Raw genomic sequence first — 23,044 nt, 5'->3', positions numbered from 1 at the left:
GTCTTTGTATTTACTGTTGATCTTGCTCTTGGGCATTTGTACCATATAGAATGTAGCAATGTTGCTGGTGTATCAGAGGTGCTTGCTGTGGGTAATAAAAAATAGGGTGCGTTCCTGTATATATAGGTTTTGTTTCAAAAGATCATGGAGGAAGGGTGAGGACTAGTGTCAGTATGGATCATGGGTATGATGAATAGGGGAATGGGACCAAAAAATGGTCCTTATAGGCCACCAAGTTCATGGAAAAGTCATCAGCAAATGGTGTTGTCAAGCAGTCACCAGTCCAGGTGCTGTCCACACACATTGTTGCTTAAGTACTACTACTTTGGGTTGAAACGTTGGTAGTTTTGTCTGTGCCCATGTGATGCACATACCCACGCAGGATAAATATGAAGCCTTAGACTAATCTTATGCTTGCTCACCCAATTAAGTCTTATAGCTGGGCTGAATGATGAAACATGGTATAACTGACATAACTACTAGTCGTTTTTTTGCATAGGCATTAATGCCTCTTCCAGGTCGTCTTTTCTTCAGTCTTATGTGAATTATTCATCTCTTAAGTTTACATTTTAATGCAGTTTGAGGAATCCATCTGTTTCTAAATTCTAATATTTGTTAATTATATTGGAGGTTTTTCTGATGTCTGTACTGCGTAATTTGTCCTAGAACCCCATTACCTGAAGAGCCATCCAACTGCCATATTTCTCATGGTATCCACAACAAAGACTGTGACTGTCTTTTGTTGCTGAAATATACCAAGTACCGTTTGATTTACTACAATGTAATGAGGATTTCAATTCAAAGATGGATGATATGCCTATAGGCACAAAAGAGACATATGTACCATTGAGATATAATAAAGTGCTGAAAAATGATTATGGAAGACATACTATCACAGTCAAATGCAGGTACATTATAAGTGATGTGGGGTAAGAGATTCTGTGGCTTGATGAGGCAGTGATCTTTTCCTGGGAGGAGGAGGAGGAGGAGGGATTCATGCAGTCATAATTTTTAACCTTTGATGTAGGGTTTGATTACATTGGCCCTCATTAACTTGAAGGCTATGTGTAACAGAATTACACTACTCATCTAACACCTGTTGAATTAATCAGTACTTGTGTTAGACATTATATGGCTAAACAGTTTAATGCAGAACTTATAGAAAACGAAAGAAATTCCAGTCACTTGCATTCACATGGTGTTATGATGAATATGTTGAAGGCAGAAGTGGTTGCTGTGCTGGGTGTGTTAGTTTTGGAGGAAAATACATTAAAAGAAAGAGTGAAATATTGAGATTGGCTTGGGTACAAGTGATCAAACAGACCACTAAGTGTGAGATCTGAGGTTTTCACTGCAGTAAAAATTAATTATGGTCTTCTGCATTATGACATTTTGTAATTACTAGGTGGATACCACTATTGGAGGAAACTGTTGCCTCCATTATCAGGATAGAAGATTGAGATGACAGGGTTTCTCCAAAATGTTGGGAACTTCTTATGACAACATATCACAATCCAGAAGATCATGGTCTAAGAAGGAAAACTGCTTGGAATATCTGTAGTCATGCATTTCTTGTCATACTGTAATACTTGGATGTTGGTCATTTCTCCTGGTTCTCTTGTTGTAAAATGTTAGTGTGCTATCATAACCCTTTCATTGCTGCTCTGAAATCTCTGTTGTAGAGGCCATGTGTGTTTTGAGTTGTGATGAGATACTGTATCATATAATCAGTAAAATGGTTAATCCTTCATGACTCAACACTTGCTTATTCCCTGCTGAAACACAAAGAGGGTTTGAATAAACCTTCATCATGGTCTATCATAAGTTTATTTATAAAGCAGGGTCTGTTGATGTCTCCTACTGTTTCATTGCTGGACAGCCTTCCAGTTCATAAAGAGATAAGTCTCTGGTGTCATAGTGATAAAGAATAGAAATTGTTAACAGAGTATATGTTCATAGGCTTGTTATAATAGATACGCGATTCCCGTATTTCGTTACAGATTATTTGAAATATGCAGGAGAAGGAAAGATGATTTCAATAACCATTTATTTTTGTTTGTCACTGCAAATATAGACAATGTTCAGAGCACAGGCTGATTGAACACCAATTTTACCGTTGGCCACTTCCTGCGTAAGCGATGCGTCACCTACCGAGAAAGATTTTCTAATCAGTGACCAATGTCATCAAGTTTTTCCCCAGTTAAAACTTGATTTATTTTTAACAGCTTTCTGTCAGTTAAAATGCCATGGGTTCGAATTTTCTTCACTAATTTTGAAAATGTATCTCCAGATGGGGGGCGTAGTTGGTTGAGGCACTATGCTACAAGCCAGAAGGTTGTGGGTTAAATTCCAGATGAGGTGGATTTTTCAATTGACCTAATCCTTCCAGCCGCACTATGGCCATGGGGTTGACTTGGCCTCTACCAGAAATGAGTACCAGGAATCCTCCTGGGGGTAAAGGGCGACCGGTGCGTAAGGCTGACAACCTCACCTCCATCTGTGAGCTGATTGTCTAGAATAATGTGGGAGTCTCAACGTCTCAGAACCCCATGGGCTTTCACGGCCTGTTACAGGGATAGCTATTTTTTTTATCTCAAGAAGGACATGTTTATGGAAATTTACAGCAAAATTTTCCCCTGCATGATTTATATGAGCTTATTTTCTCATAACAGTCATAAATGAAATCTCTTTGTTATAAACTGTATCCCACACAAGCCATAAAGACAGATCAGAGCACTATACAAAGCTTATGTAGCACTTGATGGTGCAGCACTGACTGACTCAGTGTTATCACCGCATGAATGTCCTTCAGTTTGCCGCAGATCCTAGAGTGTCTGGCAACAGAAGTTCTGAAAATCTCCCTGGTTGTCTAATAAGCCTGCACAATGAACACTCAGTATATACAAATAAGTAAATTCATTTTGGTGAATCAGTGAATAAATATTTTCATATGGCTGTGTTAACAAGAATTTGATTTGTCAGTGTGGTACGATTTATTTTAAGAAAACCCTAAGTGGCAAATACATTCAACATCTATATATATTTATTTGTTTATGTATATTTAGATTTTTCTAAGTGTTTATTTATTTGTGTGTGTATATATATATGAAAGTTTTTTATAAGTGACATTTTAATTTGGTTTTATTTATTCACTTCCATTATTTGGATACACATTTGATCTGTTTTGGTAGGTTTCCTTCATTCCAGTGCCATAAATGGCCCATTATTTTCCTGAATTTGTGTGTTTGCTTTTCACTTTAAATACTGTAACTTTTATTCAACATTTTATATTTTAAGAGTACTTTTTGGGCACTTGGTAACGTAGTTGGTTGAGGCACTATGCTACAAGGAGGAAGGCCACCGGTTCGAGTCCTGATGAGGTGATTTTTTCAAGTTACCTAATCCTTCCAGCCACAATATGGTCCTGGGGTCGACTCAGCCTCTAACAGAAATGAGTACCAGGAATCTTCCTGGGGGAGGGGGGGGGTAAGGGGCAGCTGGCGCATAAGGCTGATGTCCTTACCACTATCTGTGAGCTGATTGTCTAGAAATAATGTGGGACCCTCAATGTCTCACAACCATATGGGACATCATGGCCTGTTACAGGAACAACTTTAGGGCACTGTATTTTTGGATGTGATGCTGCATAGTCTGAAGGACATTTACTAACATTTCAGTGGAATGTAATTAAAACGTCTAGTAGATTACACAGTGTCGTCCCAGACGTTAGGACTCTTCAGTCACCATCATAACAACCTCACGTCCTGCTTGCTTTATTTTTTTTTGTGGGGGAGGGTGTAATATTTAACGAAACTGAAAATCATCCTTCATTGATTGCATTCATTCAGTTAAATAGTTGTGTGAGTTTTAAACATTTGGTGGTAGTTAAACAGAGTAAAATTAATGGATATCTATAAAAAAAAAGCAATAGATTATTTCTCTAGGAATTAAGAAACCCAAAACAAAGAATAGATCAGAAAATCAAAAGCAAAAGTAAACAGAATAACCCACTAAGAATGAAAATGCCCTTGTAGTTTTGAAACTTTCTGCTTAGTTTGTGCCCTCATGACTGTGCTTTTGTCCTGTTTGCTTGCAGTATCTCCCATTGTGTTTAGCCTATGCAATATTTTGTGTGTTTCTTTTTGTGCCAACTTTGGATATTTATGAGGATATTTCATATTTATTGTCTTGTAATTTTTATATTATTTTTCAGTAGTTTGCAGCCATGGAATTACGTGTTGTCAATAGTGGTTAATTTTAGAGTCCTGTCTCAGTAATTCTAGATTATAATTGCTCATGATTTGCATGTTATGTTTTTATAGGTTTACATATTGAATTTTGATGTGTCATCCTGTTATTTATGATTTTTTCTGCCCCTTTTGGAGAAATGTTTGTGCTATAATCATTTCCGATACTTTATTATTTGTTGTCTGTTATGGATTTTTTTTAGGTTGGTACAGTTCTTGTCACACTTTCTCAGAAAATGTTAAATGCACCAAACTCAGCATATGTCACTTTATGTTATCTTCTCTTCAGGCCCCATAACTTTGGTATTACAAGTGAGCATGATCTGAGTTTTATCAGTTTCACATAACTGAATGTAATGTCCAGTTTTCTTTTTACTAAATGCATTCATCGGTTATAAGTTGTAACTTAGCTGCCAGGCTTTGTTGTCACTAATTCTTTTATCACAACATGCAGCTTGTTGGAGGTCTGTTACTCACTGACCTGATATAACAACCTGTGTTCTCGGGCCAATGGTCCAGTGTTATTTTTCACTACAATTATACCACACGTCTCCATAGTTTTAGACATATACATCAGCATTATAATTTTCCCCAAAAAATGCAGCATTACAAAGTTGTCCATCTCCATATTCAGCTTGATTTGTGTACCCAGAATACCATCACTGGCCCTGTGTGATTATAAATTTACTTAAAAGTGTGTATGAAAACATCACGGTAATCTTTTAAGATAGGGAAGTTTAGAGAAAAATATGCATGTATGGGGTTTTTGTAAGAGTTTTGAAGTTTACACATAAATGTAGAAAATACCACAAAGGGACTGACATAAATGTACATAGTTTTGTTTTGTGTGTCAGTACGGGAGAAAATCAGTAATATTTCCCTGTATGTTGTTGATGAAGGCATGTGTGGCCTCAGTGTGGTGGTGAGCCTGTGTATTGTTTGTTTTCAGGAGCTTGCCAGGAATCAAACTATGTACAAAAGCATATCCATGTTAAAGTAACACTTTTTGTTTTTGCAAAGTATATCAGGTTTTCACTTTCCTCTTGACATCAAGCCATTGATTTTCTTTCATCTTGCTAAATGCTGTAACATCACAACACAGTATTCTGCTGTCACTTCCAGTAATTTCCATGAACTGTTGTCTTCACCAGCAAGTCTTTAAATTCCCTTCAATCCAGACTTTACAGCTAATTTGTAAATATATAATTTCCCATTCCATGCTCAGTAACCTGTACACTTGATACATAATTGTTAAATCAGGTATGAAAGTTAAAATCAGGCTAATATGTTGTTTTCTTTTGTTGTGGTTTCTGAATATATTGGCAAGTTGTAGAGGACATGTAGTTTGAATAACTTCCATTAATTACAATGTGATGTAATTACTGTGTGTTTCAGCTGAAAGACGTAGACAGTTGAAGCTGAGCTTCACGCCTGGTAACTTCACGATTGGAGGCAGCGGTGGTACTACTTCGTATCAGCCTCCAGTGTGAGTTGATTACATTTGTAACTGAAGCCCCTTCTGTATCACCAGACGATTTGTGTATGTTGGGGGAAATTAGAAATATGCAAACTTTTGTGGAATTGATATAGAATGTTATAAGGTAAAGGTATCCCTGTAACAGGCCATGATAGCCCATAGAGTTGTGAGATGTCGAGGCTCCCACATCTACTAGACAGTCAGCGTAAAGATGGCAGTAAGGTTGTCAGCCTTACATGCCAGCCACCCTCTACCTCCCAGGAATATTCCTGGTACCCATTGCTGTTAAGAAGCTGAGTTCACCCCAGGGCCAAAGCGTCTGGAAGGATTAGATAAATTGAAAGAATCCATTGACATCATCGGGAATCAACCCCACATCCTTCTGGCTTGTAACATAGTGCCTCAGCCAACTATATTACCATGTGCCGCTATGGGATGTTATAATCTGTGAATAATAGAAGAATGTTTTTAATGTTTAGATTGTGGTCTTCTTGCTTATTACGCAGTGTGGTCTTGTAGGTGGTCCTCAGCATTTTGGAGAAATATGTTACTCCCTTTATCAGGGTAGGATCTTGTATCCCAGACGTGGACCATATAATGCCATAACCCAAAAGGCCACATTTTAAAACTTGACTGCTAATAAAAGCTCAGGTTTTTTCTAATATTCTAAAGGATTCTAAAAATTTTGTATCCTAACATTTAATATCTAATGAATGTTATGTTAATGTATTTATCTGTAGCCTGTATTCAAAAAGCATCATGGCTGGTCACATTCCACAAGGCTTCTCAACCAAGGTATATGCTGTATGATCTTCCCATCCCCAACTTTGCATCAATATTAGATGAAGAATCTAAATTATATAACTCAGTGTAAAAGGTAAAAAAGGTAAACAGGCCTGTAACAGGCCTTGGAAGCCCATAGGGTTGTGAGATGTTGAAGCTCACATTTTCTAGACAGTCGGCTGACAGATGAGGGTGAGGTTGTCAGCCTTAAACACCGGCCGCCCTTTACCCCCAGGAATATTCCTGGTACTCATTTCTGTTAGAGGCTGAGTTGACCCCAGGGCCATAGTGTGGCTGGAAGGATTAGGTAAACTGAAAAATTCCACCTTATCAGGATTCGATCCTGCGACCTTCCAGCTTGTAGCATAGTGCCTCAAGCAACTATGCTACATATAACTCAGTGTGCCAGTTTTAATTATAACAATAAAAGCCTCTCTGTTTTCAGTCCTTGGTATAGTACCATTTTTCATAATCTTTTTATAACCAAACAGGGAACAACTGTATATCAGGCAAACATTCATAATTGCAGATGAGTCATATTATATAAATGAATAATGACCCAGCATGTGCACAAGAAAATACATCCAGAGTGCTGAAAAGTTGTCAGACTGATCGGAATAAAAAATCACATTCCTTACCGAGAATTGAATGCAAGTTGTCTCACCTGTAGCTAGTTACTTTACTGACTGAGCTGTCTTATTTGCTGTTAACCAACTCCTTGGAGCACAGTCCTTAAGAATCTCATTGTCTTGCACCATCTGATCAGTAAATAACCTGACTTGTACCAAACCCAAAGGTTCATTGCATGTTTACAAAATTCTCTCCACTGGATCATTTGAATCCAACCTGTACCCTCACCCCTTTTTATGCCCTTAAGTTCAAATTTAATGTTAAGAGTACTGATTTGTGGAATATAATGGTATATACGCTGTTAGGAGTTCAACCAGACTACATAGACTACACATATGTCCCAGAAGGTAACACTCCTAGTAGTCATTGCTGTGATGACCTCAGTGCCAGCCATTTTAATATGGCTACATAGCAACTGTGGCGTCCTGTGTTACGTCATCCCTGTTTACTCGCTTTGCCTAGCAACCAGTGTTTACTCGCTTTGCATAGCGCCCAGCGTGCTGGGACTCGGCTCAGTTCGGCTCCGCTCAGCACGTCACGGCTGGCGGGGAGGGAGGGGAATCGTCCATAGCGCAACACATCACAATATTCTTTCAACTATGCAGCCATCTTCAAAGTTTTCTCCCCCTGTCAGGTTTTCCAGCTATATTGTTTCAGACTATCTTGATTTATTTTATTTGGATTTTGAACCATTACAGTTTCCATTCATCTAATATTCTGACCACTTTTCATAAGGTATGATTTATTGTACTTCAAGTTGTAGTAGCCCAGACTGTCTTTGGCAGAAGGTTTGACATTTTCTGTACTGGTTTCTGCAGTCCTACTGATGTTCATGTCATCATCCTACAGAAAGTAATCCTCCTAACAAAACAGAAGGTAAACTTTTTTTATGAATAGTTAATTAAGCACAATGTCATGAAGATGTATGGGGGAGTGAAGGTTTGACTCCACCATTCTTGACCTCAGCACTAGATGGAGATGAGCAGTCAGCTTCGTGCACCGGTCACATTACCCCCAAGGAAAGAGCCCCTGGCATGCATTGTATAGGAGGCTGGGTGGCCCTCAGAGCTGGTCTGAATGCTGTGGAGTAGAGAAAAATCTCTTGCCCTTGCTAGGCATCAAACCCCAGCCATCCAGCCAGTAGCCCATTACTAATATTGACTGGGATCAAAACCTATACAAAAATTACACCAGAAAAGAATCGCATACATATTGAAAATGATTTACAATTTTACAAGTTCCTAGGCAGGTCAGTGGCTTTGTGGTTGACTAAAGTGCCTTTCTTATATGCAAGTGTAATCCTCCTGTCAGCTAAACATTATAACAACAGAGCAGGACACAGCACCATCACAGGCTACTTATAATCCTCATCCGTTGACATGAGAAGACAGAATGAGTAGAAGGTACTATGGAAAAGCTTTTCTACACTTTACAACCTAAGTATTCATTGCATTTAATTTAGCATTGTTGTATGGAAATAATTAAAGATTTGGGGTTAAGGTACTTCGGTCTTACACATTCCAGATGTCGACAGTCACAACCTTCCTCCAACTCAACTCACGATGAGCAGCTCAACTCAAGCCCAGTTCGGATAAGGACAGGGTGCCCACCTCGTATCCGTCCGTTCAACCAGGATTTTGTACCCGACAGATCACGGTGTGTATTTTGTTATTTTTTGTGCTAATTAGTAGTGCACTCTTATTCATGCATCATTTAATTCTTTTTCAATTCCAGAGACAGGTTACGAATGTGTCAGAGCATCCAGTCCACAGGCAAGTTACAGGTATCACCAGAATTGGTAAGTTACTTAACATTACTTTGGAATTATAGCTTATGCACGTTAACTTTGTTTGCATGTATGTTGTCTTCTAAAATAAACGGAACATTGATAGCTTACTTAATACCAGGCTCTTGACCGACTGGCCTTCGGATACAGTGTATAGCTGCAAATATGTTGAATGAGCAGTTTCTGACATCTGACAAGGGGTGGTTCTCCAGTTTGAGAGTTAGAAATTAATGTATGAAATGTCATCCAGAGCTTTTAGTTTGTTCTTGTGAACATGGTCACAGATTCCATGAAGTGTGGGAGAATTATCTTACCATCTGAGTGAATGTTAGTTTCTCAACAAAAATTCTGTTCCATGACTTTAGTTATCAGTTTGATTGTCAGGGTTTGATACCTGGCAGGTGTGTTAGGAATTTTGTCATTACAGAATTTTTCTGAGACCCATGCAGTCCACTGAAGAGTTCTGTCTTCTTGGAAATATTGCCATGTAGTTTGGTGAAAGTCAGTATAGCAACTAGGTTGTGGGCTCAGTGACCAAATCACTTCACTGTGAAGATGAGGACAGTAGGGGTCCCCAACATGCTTCTGCTGCTAGTCATTTTGTCTCACATCTTTCACTTAATGAGAGATGTGAAGGGACATAGTGCCATTTTGGACATGATAAAAGGAAATACAGAAAGATTTGTGATATCTTGCACCTCTGGGACCAGTGGGTTGCTGGATATAATAATTTTCCAGAGATTAGAACGTTATAAGTGACTTGTATCTTAGTGTACCTATCAACCTCATGCACAGACCTAGCCATTTAATTTGTTGCTTGGTATCTTGTGCTGTGTTCCTTGCCGCACTTTCTATTCCCTTTCCATCGCTTCTTACTCAGCGTTGTGTATGTATAATCTTAAAACAAACTAGACACCAATATTTTACTCTTAATCATTAGTCAATTAGTCGGTTTTCAATTAATAGAGCTTTTCAGATCAGCCATTGCCAGATATTGCATCTGTTACTTTATTGTTACTTTGATGGATTAGGCTCTCTGTCATGTTCCCATTCAAAGTTAAATCTGAAATTATGAATGTTACAGATAGTTGGTAGGGCTCCTCGGATGGGGAGGGGTAGCGTATTGCAAGGCCACTACCTATGTAAGACAACACAAACATAGAATAATGCAGACAGATCCATGCCTCAAGTGTGATTTGGATCCACAATCCCAGTGTTTGAATGGGTGAAGACATTTCGCTCCCCTTGAACCACAGGGCCACTGTGATGGGCTGTAATAATGATATTATCTTCAAAATATTATAATTGTTTGTATGTAGTTACAAGACTAGACCCAAGGTTTGTGCCTGGATCTAGTCAAAAATTGGCTTATGTTTGGAGGTGGTCATGGGATGAGATAATTGAAATGAAATATATAAAGACTTTGTTGAATTGAGTATCTTTTCATCCCTTTAATGCAGAGCAGTAAGTACATATATGGCAGCTTGCTATAAACATTGAAGAATTCCGCATTTTCACCACAGAATTTGTTTTATGTTTTGTATAATTCTCAGATTAAATGACAGTTACTTCTGTAAACATTAACAAGGTTTGAGGTTTTCACAGCGGTGACTATGAAGAAAGCAGTCTTCTGGGATGTGGCACTGTGTAGATGTGGTGTTAACCGACGTTTCGGAGGAATGTATCGCCTCCATCTTCAGTGTAGAAGGAAAAATAAGAAATCTGCAAGTGAAGAGACTGTTCTCAGTCTCTTTGCTTGCGGATTTCTTATTTTTCCTTCTACCCTGAAGATGGAGGCGATACATTCTTCTGAAACGTCGGTTAACACCACATCTACATGGTGCCACATCACTGAAGACTGCTTTCTTCTTTAACAAGTTGTTTTTCTTAAAATGAGGGTCAGAGTGTCTATTCTGTGAGGTAGGAACTGAATTTTTAAATATTGTTTAAATGAATTTCATGCCTAAAAGGGTTAACTGATATTATGTGCAGGTTTACGACTTCACGTCAGATGACCTTCAAGACTTGGGTGAGATAGGAAGAGGAGCTTTTGGAACTGTTAACAAGATGGTACATAGGCGGAGCAGTACAGTTATGGCTGTCAAGGTAGGAAGGTACTTCTTGCTTGGCAAACTTTGGTGTGACAGAAGTGCACTTTCATGTTATGATCACTGATTTTTTTTATCTTTTGTTATTCCGTGTGTTTGATTCTGGAAGTGCCATAAGACATAAGTTTAATTTTCCTTCAGTTTGTGTTTTGACATATTGTATCCTTTTGCACTTTTCACTTGCATTGATCATTCACCATCTTACGTGCAACACACAAAACTTATCACCTTTACAAGTTTTAAAGTACACTACATGTTTCGGCCAATATGGCCATCATCAGGTGTTAAAAATATGTATGTGTGGACCGTCTTCTAGTGCACACAATCTCACATGTCACTTCACCACATGTTTCGGCATCACTATGCCATCTTCAGGTGTGTTATTTACATTAAACTACTGCACTGCTCGCCATCATGTGTCGTTTATAAAATGATTAAAACGCATGCAGCCAAAGAAGGACACATCACAAGACACAGTGTACACAAAATATAGGAAAAACGGCTCCCATAGTGGAAGAATAATATAATACACGAGTTTGAAATAAGATGTATAGGATGATAAATTTTAACAAATTTTATTATAATACATGAAGAATATACATTTTAAATCATTTTATAAACGACACATGATGGCGAGCAGTGCAGTAGTTTAATGTAAATAACACACCTGAAGATGGCACAGTGATGCAGAAACATGTAGTGAAGTGACATGTGAGATTGTATGCACTAGAAGACGGTCAATACATACATATCATGGACGAGAATCAGTGCAGTAGGACGCTAAAATACAACATTGTTAAAAATATGCCTAATGAGGAACTCGCTGCTTTCTTTTGTTGCTGCTGATACATATGCAGGTCCCTCCAATGTGTATGTATGTTGTAGTTGGTGTGTTCTGCTCCTTGTTGTGTTTGTTGCTGCATGTCCTGTTCATAAATTTTTAACACCTGATGATGGCCATATTGGCCGAAACACGTAGTGTATTTTAAAACTTCTAAACTTATAGAGGTACATGGAGGAAGTACACTGAAGCAAAGACTGTACAATGTAATTCTGTTAATATGGAATAAGAAGAATTACCTAAAGATTGGATGGAAGGAATTATCTGCGCAATATATAAGAAATGAGACCATACAGAATGCTCCAACCATCAGCTAATAACCCTTCTAAATATAGCTTATAAAATCCATGATTTATTTAATCCGTCTTGCAGTGCATACACTCATTTATTTCCTTCTCTCCCTCGCACTACATGTTTCGGCATAATAATGCCATCTTCAGGTGCTTACTTATCCACGTCAAACCAGTTCATTGCATGCCATGTTCACACATTAAAATAACTAAAATATGTATCTATCATATACATTGTCAAACGTTAAAAATATTAAAATTGTTCAGGATACCACATCGCTACGTCGCCCCTCACTACGTCAGTCACGCCCATTCTCCTTTGTTGGAGCACTCCTTCACTATCTTGTGTGTTGTGCTTTTGTTGTGTCGTGCTCCTGCGACTGCGTGTGTTATTATGCCGAAACATGTAGTGCGAGGGAGAGAAGGAAATAAATGAGTGTATGCACTGCAAGACGGATTAAATAAATCATGGACTTAAATCAGTGCAACAGGACGCTAAAATATAACATTAGCTTATAAAATATTTGCAATCTTATTAAATAATCGGTCATCTGAAATAGTACCAGAAAAACTAAGTGATGTTCAAATGGGTTTCAGGCCAGATAGATCTACCTTAATCCTTAATCTTATGTTCAGATTTTTACTGCATTGTTTAGTTTCTCGGAGCCCCATTTGTGTTGCTATGTACCAGTCGGTGAGTATGGTAATGTGCATGGGGAGGAATGGATGACAGAGCAACCTCCAGCATAGGGAAATGCAATTAGCCAACAGCTGGCCATAATTACTACACCAAACAGTAACTTAAGAATGTTGTTTATGGAAACAGTGAGCAGAATATACAGATGAAATGATCTGATAGTACATTAGTGCAGGCTACCATCATTTCTGCAGTGGAGATGAGTGATTTGGAGAAAATAAAATGTTATATTTTAGTTTTTGTTTTAATTCATATATATGCGATGATAGAAACATGCACCATTAACTGTGCTTAATGTGGAAGCTTTCTAAGAACCAAAGTTGCTTGAAATAATCACCTTTATCAGAACAAGAGCATTTTTTAATGGCGTAGTTCAAACACACAAGAGCCAGCAGTATGTTAGTACTGGGACAATGTTGAAAGACAAGGCTGTGTGTATTACTGTGATGTTGAGAGGTGCAGAGAATTTCAGAGATTCTGATGTATGGGTCAAGAGGTTGAAAGAGTGTCATTGTATATTTTATGAAGTCCTGCTGGGAGCATTGATCCCATGACAGTAGAGATGTGGCAAACAGAAACTGTCCAAAGAGATTGAGAGCTGAACCATAAAGACTCCATAATTGTTGACAGTTATGACTACAGGGATGTATATGAAATGGCTGAAAACTTGAGACTGTGAGACTCGTGAAGTCTTTCCATGAAAAAAGTTCAAAGGAATGGTATTGGTCTTACTGGCATTCAGTGCTGATGGAACTAGCATATTTTGACCACTGAAGAGATTTGAGATTTTGATACCGTTCATAATGTAGATTCCATCACTGGTAATGAGAAAATGTTAGAAGCAGAGATTCCATTATTCTGTCAAAATGTCTGGAAGTTATCAACAAAATGTACGGCATATAGAAGCGTATGGTTTACTGAGGCCATGCTAGATTTGAGGTTATCACACAGGTGACTATGAAGATTACTCTCTTCTGTGTTGTGATGCCATGTAGTCTGGTGGATCATCATTTGTAATGGGTTATGAGACAGTGTGGCAATGTACCATATTTGCAGATTTTGAGGCCACTTGACTCACAGATGGGTACCAAAAATAGCAAGATTTTGCTGTGTGCAGAATTTGCATCTTTGGTATTGCCTATCGTGGCTATTCAAGCATCACTACAGAAACAGTTGATGAAGAAGACGCTCCACGATACGTTATTTTTTAATCTGATGTGGATCAGAATATACTTATACGAGACCCAGTTTTGAGGCATGTGATAATGAAAGCAGCCAGGCATATGCAGTTCATGGCCTGGGTGTTGTATAAAAGTTTGGTGCACTCGTTTGTGTCTGATGGCACTGAGGATCGTGATGATAGAAGTGAACCCACTACATTTGCAGCAGCACTGAAAGGTATTGTCAATTGTCAATTGCATCTGTATCAAATTTCTATCCAGAAACATTTTTCCTGATTTTGGTAAAGTAAAAGTAAAGCTATCCCTGTACCAGGCCATGAAGACCCATAGGATTGTGAGACATTGAGGGTTCCACATTATCTAGACAATCAGCTCAAAGATGGTGGTAAGGTTGTCAGCCTTACGTGCCGGCCACACTTTACTCCCCAGGAAGATTATTTAATTAATTGCTGGTACTCATTTCTGTTAGAAGCTGAGTATACCCCAGGGCCATAGTGCAGCTGGAAGGATTAGGTCAGTTGAAAAAAAATCCAATGACCTCATCGGGACTTGAACCGGCGACCTTCCAGCTTGTAACATAGTGCCTCTTTGGTGCATATTTTAAATCGTAAATATTTGTTCCCTGTAACTCTTACACTTAAACTCTCTTCTCTATTTAAGAGCATGAATTTGACAGTAAGATGCTTAACTTATGGTGACACTGATGTCACCTATTAACCAACCAACCAATTAGCCTCATAAGGCAGAGAACATTAAATAATGTCGATTTGTTTACAGAGGATTCGATCAACAGTTGACGAGAAAGAACAGAAGCAGCTATTGATGGACTTGGAGGTTGTAATGAAATCAAATGAGTGTCCTTGTATTGTCCAGTTTTATGGTGCTCTCTTCAAGGAGGTATGCTGCTATAATCAGCTCATTTATCTTAGATATACAAGATATTTTTGTTCATCTGTAATAACTTTTGAATTATATCCTGAATCTATCCCTGGCTGATATTTTTTATTGATTTCCTCATTGCTTCGATGTCCCATGTACCATGACTATTTCTCATAAAGCCTCCTAATTCAGAATTCATAATCATATATATCATTTCATATACAGGGTGATTCTAAATTATTGTCAGGTTTTCCATTCATAGGCCACAAGCCTTGACAGTAATTTAGAATAACTGTATCATGGTATGCAACCTAACCTCTGCACTCGACTACCGTTACACTGAGCAGTTTAGTGTAGAGCTATCACCCTCTGCTGTGTTCAAGACTGCCGTACGGTCTGAAATGTTTTGTAATATTCCTCAGTCCCTTTGAGCAAATGCCAGTATATTACCTCAGTTAGGTGATAACCACTTTTCTCCAGATCCTTTTCAATTCATCATTCACCAGTTGTCCTGCCATCTGACACTGTGTAGTCTAGGTACTAACAGTGTCATAAAGCACAAAACAAGCATTTTCATTTAATGAAATAGTAAATTTAACATGTGATGATGCTGGAATGAAGGATATTGTCATGTGTATGACTATACACAGGGTTTGGATTGGTAATCAGATTTATTGCACTCTCATACAGCTCATTATTACGTACGCTTCACAGATCACTATAGGACACACTAGGTCTTCTCAGACTGTTACAGTCTTTACTTCCTGTTGCTTGGTAGTGGTTTCTAACAGCAGACCCCCTTCCTCTGGGTTCCCGAACTATCGCTGGCCTCAGCTGCCAGCTTCTAACAGCAACAGCTTACAACTGAACCACAGCAGTTCTCTAATTAACTCACTAACTCACTCAACAGGGGCCGTGCCATGTCTCAGGTGGTTAGTTGCCAGCTTCCCATTGCAATGGCCCGGGTTTGAGCCCTTGTCAGGTCATGTGAGATTTGTTGTGGACAGTGGCCCTGGGGCAGGTTTTATACAAGGACTTCAGTTTCCTCTGCCAATTCTCATTCCTCCAATTGATCACACTCACTCAGTCATGGAGCTGAGCCCAAACTACTCAAGAATTTCCCAGCATTTTATGGAACCCAAAGGTTCATTACTGTGTTTACAAGAGCCTTCCACTGATCCCTATTGTGAGCAAGATCAATCCAATCCGTACCATCCCATTCTATCTCTGTTAAGATCCGTTTTAATATTGTCCACCCACCTATGTCTTCGTCTTCCCAGTGGTCTCTTTCCTTCTGGCTTTCTCACCAGTATCCTATATGCATTCCTCTTCTCTTCATCCGTGCTACATGCTCTGCCAATCTCACACTCTTTGACTTAATCATTATAATTATACTTGGAGAAGTGTACAAGTTATGAAGCAGTTTTCTCCAACATTCTGTCACTTCATCCATCTTTGGTCCAAATATTCTCCTCAACACCTTGTTCTCAAACACCCTCAGTCTATGTTCCTACCGTAATGTCAAAAAAAAAAAGTTTCACACCCATACATAACCACAGGCAAAATTATAGTACACTGCTTCCATTATTGCTGTACTCTCTTGTTGCTATGGAGGCATGCTTGTTTGCAGAGTTGTTATTTAACAACAGCTTTTGTATTTTTGCATATTTCATGGTCATTGCCTAGCAGTGCATCTACATGCCAGAATAGTCTGTGGATTTTTGTCATTCCCCTCAAACAAATTCAGGTGCTGTGGCCAATTTACAGTTTGTTATTTTCATTTGATGTTATATAATCTTCAGTTGAGTATGTTATGAAATTAAATATATTTGACAAACAGATGATGATGAATCAGCAAAGGCTGTTTTGTCGCATTCCCCTTGGTATTACCACTAATCTCTAATTCTTCCAAATTCATTACCAGGTTCTATCGCACAGGAACCAAGATAGCTCTTTTGGTATAGTGATGGGCTATGGGCTGGATGTCTGAGGTTCGATTCCTGGCAGAGGCAAGAGATCTTTCTATTCTCCACAGTGTCTGGACTGGCTCTGGGGCCTGTGTAGCCTCTTACTAATTGGTACCTGGAAGTCTGTCACCAGAAATAAATTGGCCACTGTATGAAGCTGCCCACTCACCTCAATCTAGTGACAAGATCGGGAATGGTGGAGTTATACCTCAACTCCCCATATCCTTATGTCATCATGGCATGGTGTTTAATTAATTAAGTGCAGGGACAACTTCATCTTTACTTTACTAAACCATTTCTGCCTTATGCTATGTAACTTATGGAGTGACATTGCTGATAGTTTGAAGTGGCACTTGATGTTGCATTCATATAAACTAAGAGTGAAACACTTATTGGTATCCATTAGCAGTGTCAAACGATTCATATATTTTAACTCTATATTGAGGATTATGTTTTCTGAAATAATAAAAGTAAGTTAATAAAGTCAGTGCTTTATTACAGATGTTTCTGTTTGTGCTGATTATGTGTTTCTTTTTCCTGCAGGGAGACTGTTGGATATGTATGGAACTTATGGATACATCCTTAGATAAATTTTATAAGTTTATCTACGAGAAATTACAAAAGAGGATACCTGAAAGTATATTAGGAAAAATTACAGTAGCCGTAAGTAAATAAACAAGTAAAGTAATCCTTAACCTGTTTTTGAAGGGGTGGATATAATTTAGATAGCTTAACAAAGAAAGTTCCCTTGAAAGCATCAACAAAATTATTTCATTGTTGAGAGCCTTTTATGGCATAACCAGCATTATATAAGACTATTGGACTCTGGACAGCAGCATTGCAATAGACATTGAGATATTGCAAGCCACCCATGTGCATTGCAGATTACAGATTGGGTGCATAGACAGTTTGCAATCAAGAATATTATCTGTGAGGGACCAACATGCTCTTCAAAAGGATGGAACAGACCAGTATGGCCTAATTCATGAAGATGATGGCAAAGTACTATCTCCTGGGATGTGAAGCCATGTACTTCTCTAGACGTTTACAGACAGTTTGCAGGAGTGTACTGTCTTACTCAGAGTTGAAAAGTAAGCCCAGTCAGCAAACAGGCAAGTAGCAAGCTCTGGTGTGTTGCTGCTTGTTTGCGGGCCTACTCCTGGACCCTGAAGATGGATGTAGTATATTCCTTCAAAATATCAGACTACACGATATCAAGTGCTTCATAATCTGCTTAGTTACTGCTGTGAGAACCCACAACTCTCACAGTGTACACTCACATTTGATAATAGGCCTTTCTGATCCTGTTGCAAACTTGAGGTGATGTAAGAAATACGTAATGTATTGATAAGTTATTCAGAGACATTATTTCCTCTGTACAGAATGAAACTCCCAAAATTTGTGTAGCTTCAGTAGCTTCAGTCCCAACAAAATTTACGCTTTTAGTGACATTCCATACTTTTAATATAGATAAACACATTCATAACTGTCTCTATTTTGAAATAGTTGTTCAGTTGTATGCTTTACAAAATGGTATTAGTTTTTCTAGCTTCATTTCACCACAGTGAAGCAAAATAACCGAAACTCTTTCGAATCTTGGAAAATACTAGACCAAGTTTGGCCAGTACACTTGGCTATCCCGGTTTTCCTCAGTCCTTCCAGGGAAATCTCAGAGTGGTACCTTAAAAGTATATCATTACCACTTCCTTCCACATTCCTGTCCAATTCATTATTTATTTTCATCCAGTCATTTGATATTGTATGTAGTGCTTGTAGTATGGATTGCTCCAGATTTTTCCTCTGAGAATCATTTTATATTTTTATAAAATACTAAATTATTTTTATCCAACATAACTCAAAATATGTGTGAGATCAAAAACTGTTACCTTGTGTTTATCTCACGGGAGTGTAATGTTGTTTTAGCAGTCATAAGCACACTTCTGCCGTGTTCACAATTGTTATTTTTTTGTGCTGTAGTCACATACATCCCCACCTTTATCATTCTTTTGAGAATTATTTTGTAAACAGATCTATCTGACATGTCACTGTCAGACGACAAGTGTAGTTGCACAGAAATTAGTACACCAGACCTGAGATTGTTAGGTAACCAGTATGCCACGGAATTTGGTATAGTCACCTCGCCATTGTGAAACAGTTGCATATTGAAGCGGACTCCGTAGTCTAGGGGTAACGTTCCCACCTCATGACTCAAGGTACGCAGGTTCAAACCTGGCAGAGGTCATGGAATTTTTAAGGGCGGAAAAATTCAGGGAACAAGTCCTCCGGGAGGGACTTTAAGCCGTGGGTCCTGTGTCATAAATTTATGGCACGTAAAAGATCCTCATGTCTCTAGGAGACCTCTGAGCAAAATTAGTTAACACATTTCCTGCCCAAGTAGTTTCCAATGCCTCTGGTAGACGGGGGGAAATATCAGGTATCGAGGGCCGACCTCGTTGGCTGAACGGGGCTGATAGCACGCACCAGTACCGGTAGGGTATGGAGACAGTAGAAATTAAAGGGGGACACACAATGGACCAATAACTGGTCTAAGTGCATGGGGAAACCCACCCCCTCTAATAATAATAATAATAATAATAATAAATAATAACAGTTGCATATTTCTTTTGGAGTATGCAAGTAACATGACAGTCCCACAACCAGTTTAGTATAGTGGTGCAGTTTGTCACAAAATATATGCTGTTGCTTTATTTCTGTACAGTGGCTTCAGGATTAAAACCCTGGCTAGAAAGAAACTTATTTGTCAGGGACTATGCCACACCCGAGAGCCATTCACGGTAGCTGAGCAGTCTGAGACATGCACTGTCTTCACTCACTCGGAAGCTGGGATCATGGGTTTGAACCCCAGTCAGGGCATGGATGTTTGGTGTGTGTGCGTGCGCACATTTTTCTGTGTTTGTGTTGTCCTGTGTTTAAGTAGAGGCCTTGCAACGAGCTGGTCATCCATCCAAGGAGTCCTACCATCTGTAAAATGATCAATAAACTAAGAAATCAGCCCTGTGCTCCAAGAGGAGAAAAAAGCAACCCCCACCCCCTCCCACTGTGAAAGAAAACTAATTAGTTTCTTTTTGTATAATTTAAATTTCAGTTAGGTTACTTTTTGTATCACTAAACAAATTATCTGCATGTGGCAGTTTAATGGTTTCATTGCTTGCAGACTGTGAAGGCTTTGAATTATTTGAAAGAAGAACTGAAGATCATTCATCGAGATGTGAAACCAAGCAACATTCTGCTAGACAAACGAGGCAACATTAAGCTGTGCGACTTCGGTATCTCTGGCCAGCTAGTGGATAGCATAGCTCGCACACGTGACGCGGGCTGCCGTCCTTACATGGCCGTAAGTAGCTGCAGTCAGATGAGAATTTGATAAATGATAGAAGTAATGTGATTGTCATTATGTCTTATTGCTTAAAAGGTGAATGGAAATGGAGAAGTATAAATCGTGACATCTGTAATTGGAAGAAGAAACAGAAAGGATGCAGGTACTTTCCCATTCCATACTGTGAGTGGGGTATGGTAACACTTGGTTTTAATATAAACTCTATGCAATTTCTTTACACAGCTATGTGTATATTTTGAACCAGAACATAAAAATGTAAGTGTGGTGTGTATATTTGTTCTAACCAAGCTGTAGCAACTCATTAACAGAGCTGTACCTCTTGTTTGGGAAGTGACTTAAGGGTTGCCATGGGGTGAGACTAAGTCCATTGGTAATTGGACCACACACAGGGTCATTATGTCAGCATCAGGTGACAGATGAGTGAACAGATCATTGGTGGTTTTGTTTTTCAATAATAAATACATTTGTTTTTTATTTTTAATTTTTAGTTGGTGATATCCTTGCATTTATTATGACATGACATGAATGGTTGCTTTCAGCCTGAAAGGATAGACCCACAGCGAGCGCGTGGTTATGATGTTCGATCTGACGTGTGGTCGCTGGGTATCACCCTGATGGAAGTGGCAACGGGATACTTCCCATACCCAAAGTGGAACTCAGTATTTGAGCAGCTTTGTCAAGTTGTGCAGGGAGATCCTCCACGACTTTCCCCAAACGAGAACGGAAATCGTTTCAGTACTGAATTTGTTAACTTTGTGAATACTTGGTGAGTTTTTCAGAATAGTGTTGTATTTTAATTTTTAGTGTGTGTATGTAAAGTTGCATTAAAGATGGAAGTCAGTGTGTAAAGTGATACGTCAGTGCAACATGACACTGAAATACAATTTTAATTTTGACATCAATTCATTATTTTATCCCCATGTGCACATGTCCTCTCTCTCTCCCTCACTAGTTCTTCCGCTAATACTCAAATTTGTGGCATAACAGATTAGTTTCTTGTCTTTGTTTTTTGTTGTGTCATATTGCCAAACAAACAATGGATTCTAGACATAGACCTGGGGTTCCTACTGTATCCAGTTACAACATTTTCTCCGCTGTATGTTTTGGCGCTGATTTGTGGGTAATGGAAATATAAAACTTCTTCTGATCCTGTAGCCTGATCAAGGAGGAAACCCAGAGACCAAAGTACAACAAACTGCTGGAGGACAAATTTATCCGTTCAAGCGACGAGGCAAACGTGGATGTGGCCCAGTATGTGAGTGAAGTCCTGGATGCAATGGCCAATAATGGAGCTACAGCATTCACCATGAACCAACCTTGATGACACTTGTCTACATTCATTAACATCAAGATTTGGTGGAATCATTACCCACAACCCACCTGCTTCCCATCCATACAGAACAGGTTAGAACATCATGAGAGTGGCCACATACCATAAAAACTTGGTCTGTTCATGGTATAGCAGGAGTGTCTTCTCTCAGTTCAGCTATATAGAAATGTTTTGTTTATAAAGTTAACCAAAACATTTCCATGAAGAAGATGGTGATACATGGGCACTAGTCAGCACAGACGATCAGCATGCAGTATTTTGTACATTTTCTTACCAATTGTTTTTCTTGACTGATAACTGTAGAGTTTGTTGGCTTGTTTCCATTCATTTAATGAAGTGGTCTTGCATTTTTGAAAGCCTGGTGTTGTGAAAAGAGGTAAATCTTGAATCGTCTGTTGTGACTTGTATCCGTATGTGATTAGCTTGATTAGTCACTTCAATAACCAGACGCTCAGATATTACCTTTTAAGTAGACTACACCACTGTACCTTCAGTTCCTATAACTCATGATCACTTGTTGTCAGTCATTGCCAGTGTTCATTCCACAGGGACATACTGCATCATTATTGAAAATGGAAATACAAGTTTTCCGTTCTCTTGTTTTTGTATTAAACTGAAGGAACCCAAGATTTGAAGATTGCTTACAGCTCTCCAATATCTGTTAAGTCTTACTGAACAAACAGCACGAGTATTGTGAGACTCTGTCACCGGACCTTTGTTAACATTGCAGCAAGTACACTGTGATTTCTTGTGCTGTTAAAGAACCATTAATATTGAACACACTGGTCACACCTAGGACCAAGGATAAAGTTCACAGTTGTCAGTATACAAATCAAATTCTACTTCTTGACTGAAAATATAAGGAAATCATTTTTCTTTTTTTCTTCTTCTTTTTTGTGCCAGCATATATGAGTTTTGGACAGAACATTTGGAAGTTACATATGAATGGAAAATTGAATATTAGTGGTGCATTTTATCTTTGTCCCATACTTCTTTATGTAGTGAACATATTTTTAATAATTATTGTATTATTTTGGGGCAGAGTACATAAAGTGACACATTGATATTGTGTATACTGGAATCCTTCCAAATATTGCACTGAACTAGAGATAATAGTTAACTTATATGAAACCTTTAGTACAATTTCAAAGGGACAGAATATAGTAGAATGATTGAAAGAATGAAATATACTTCATATATAAATTTTCATTAGTGATACTATAGCTTATTGGAGATGTAAAGCTTAGTTCAGTGTGTGTTTGGTTGATTTGCAAACAAATAAGAAGACTTACGGCAGTATCTAAAATTGTTTATAAGTTGCACTGGCATTGGTTCAGTCCTTTATTTCTTCTGTTGTTGATGTATTTTCATAGTCTTACATTATTTTATGTGTGTCAGTATAAGGGTTGTGACTCTTACACCATCAAACATAGAACTGCACTCAGTATTAACTTTCTGTGCATGATAACT

At 38.5% G+C, this 23,044-nt stretch overlaps 1 protein-coding gene across 1 annotated transcript in view; it reads left to right on the top strand.

Annotated features, from left to right (window-relative positions):
• LOC111861786 (dual specificity mitogen-activated protein kinase kinase 4) overlaps nt 1-22,608 on the top strand; it is a 75,778-nt gene extending 53,170 nt beyond the window's left edge. Inside the window, exons 4-12 of the mRNA XM_033750452.1 lie at nt 5,643-5,733; nt 8,662-8,793; nt 8,872-8,935; nt 10,916-11,029; nt 14,818-14,937; nt 17,430-17,549; nt 20,062-20,241; nt 20,784-21,010; nt 21,400-22,608. Of these exons, the coding sequence (XP_033606343.1) occupies nt 5,643-5,733; nt 8,662-8,793; nt 8,872-8,935; nt 10,916-11,029; nt 14,818-14,937; nt 17,430-17,549; nt 20,062-20,241; nt 20,784-21,010; nt 21,400-21,565 (1,214 nt within the window). The 3' untranslated portion in view covers nt 21,566-22,608. The remainder of the gene's footprint in view (nt 1-5,642; nt 5,734-8,661; nt 8,794-8,871; nt 8,936-10,915; nt 11,030-14,817; nt 14,938-17,429; nt 17,550-20,061; nt 20,242-20,783; nt 21,011-21,399) is intronic.
• Nucleotides 22,609-23,044: the final 436 nt, after the last annotated feature.

The sequence above is a fragment of the Cryptotermes secundus genome, unplaced genomic scaffold, assembly GCF_002891405.2.
Source record: "Cryptotermes secundus unplaced genomic scaffold, Csec_1.0 scaffold413, whole genome shotgun sequence".
Taxonomy (NCBI): domain Eukaryota; kingdom Metazoa; phylum Arthropoda; class Insecta; order Blattodea; family Kalotermitidae; genus Cryptotermes; species Cryptotermes secundus.
Note: the sequence above shows the minus strand (reverse complement) of the source record. Positions and strands in the feature narration are given on the sequence as shown.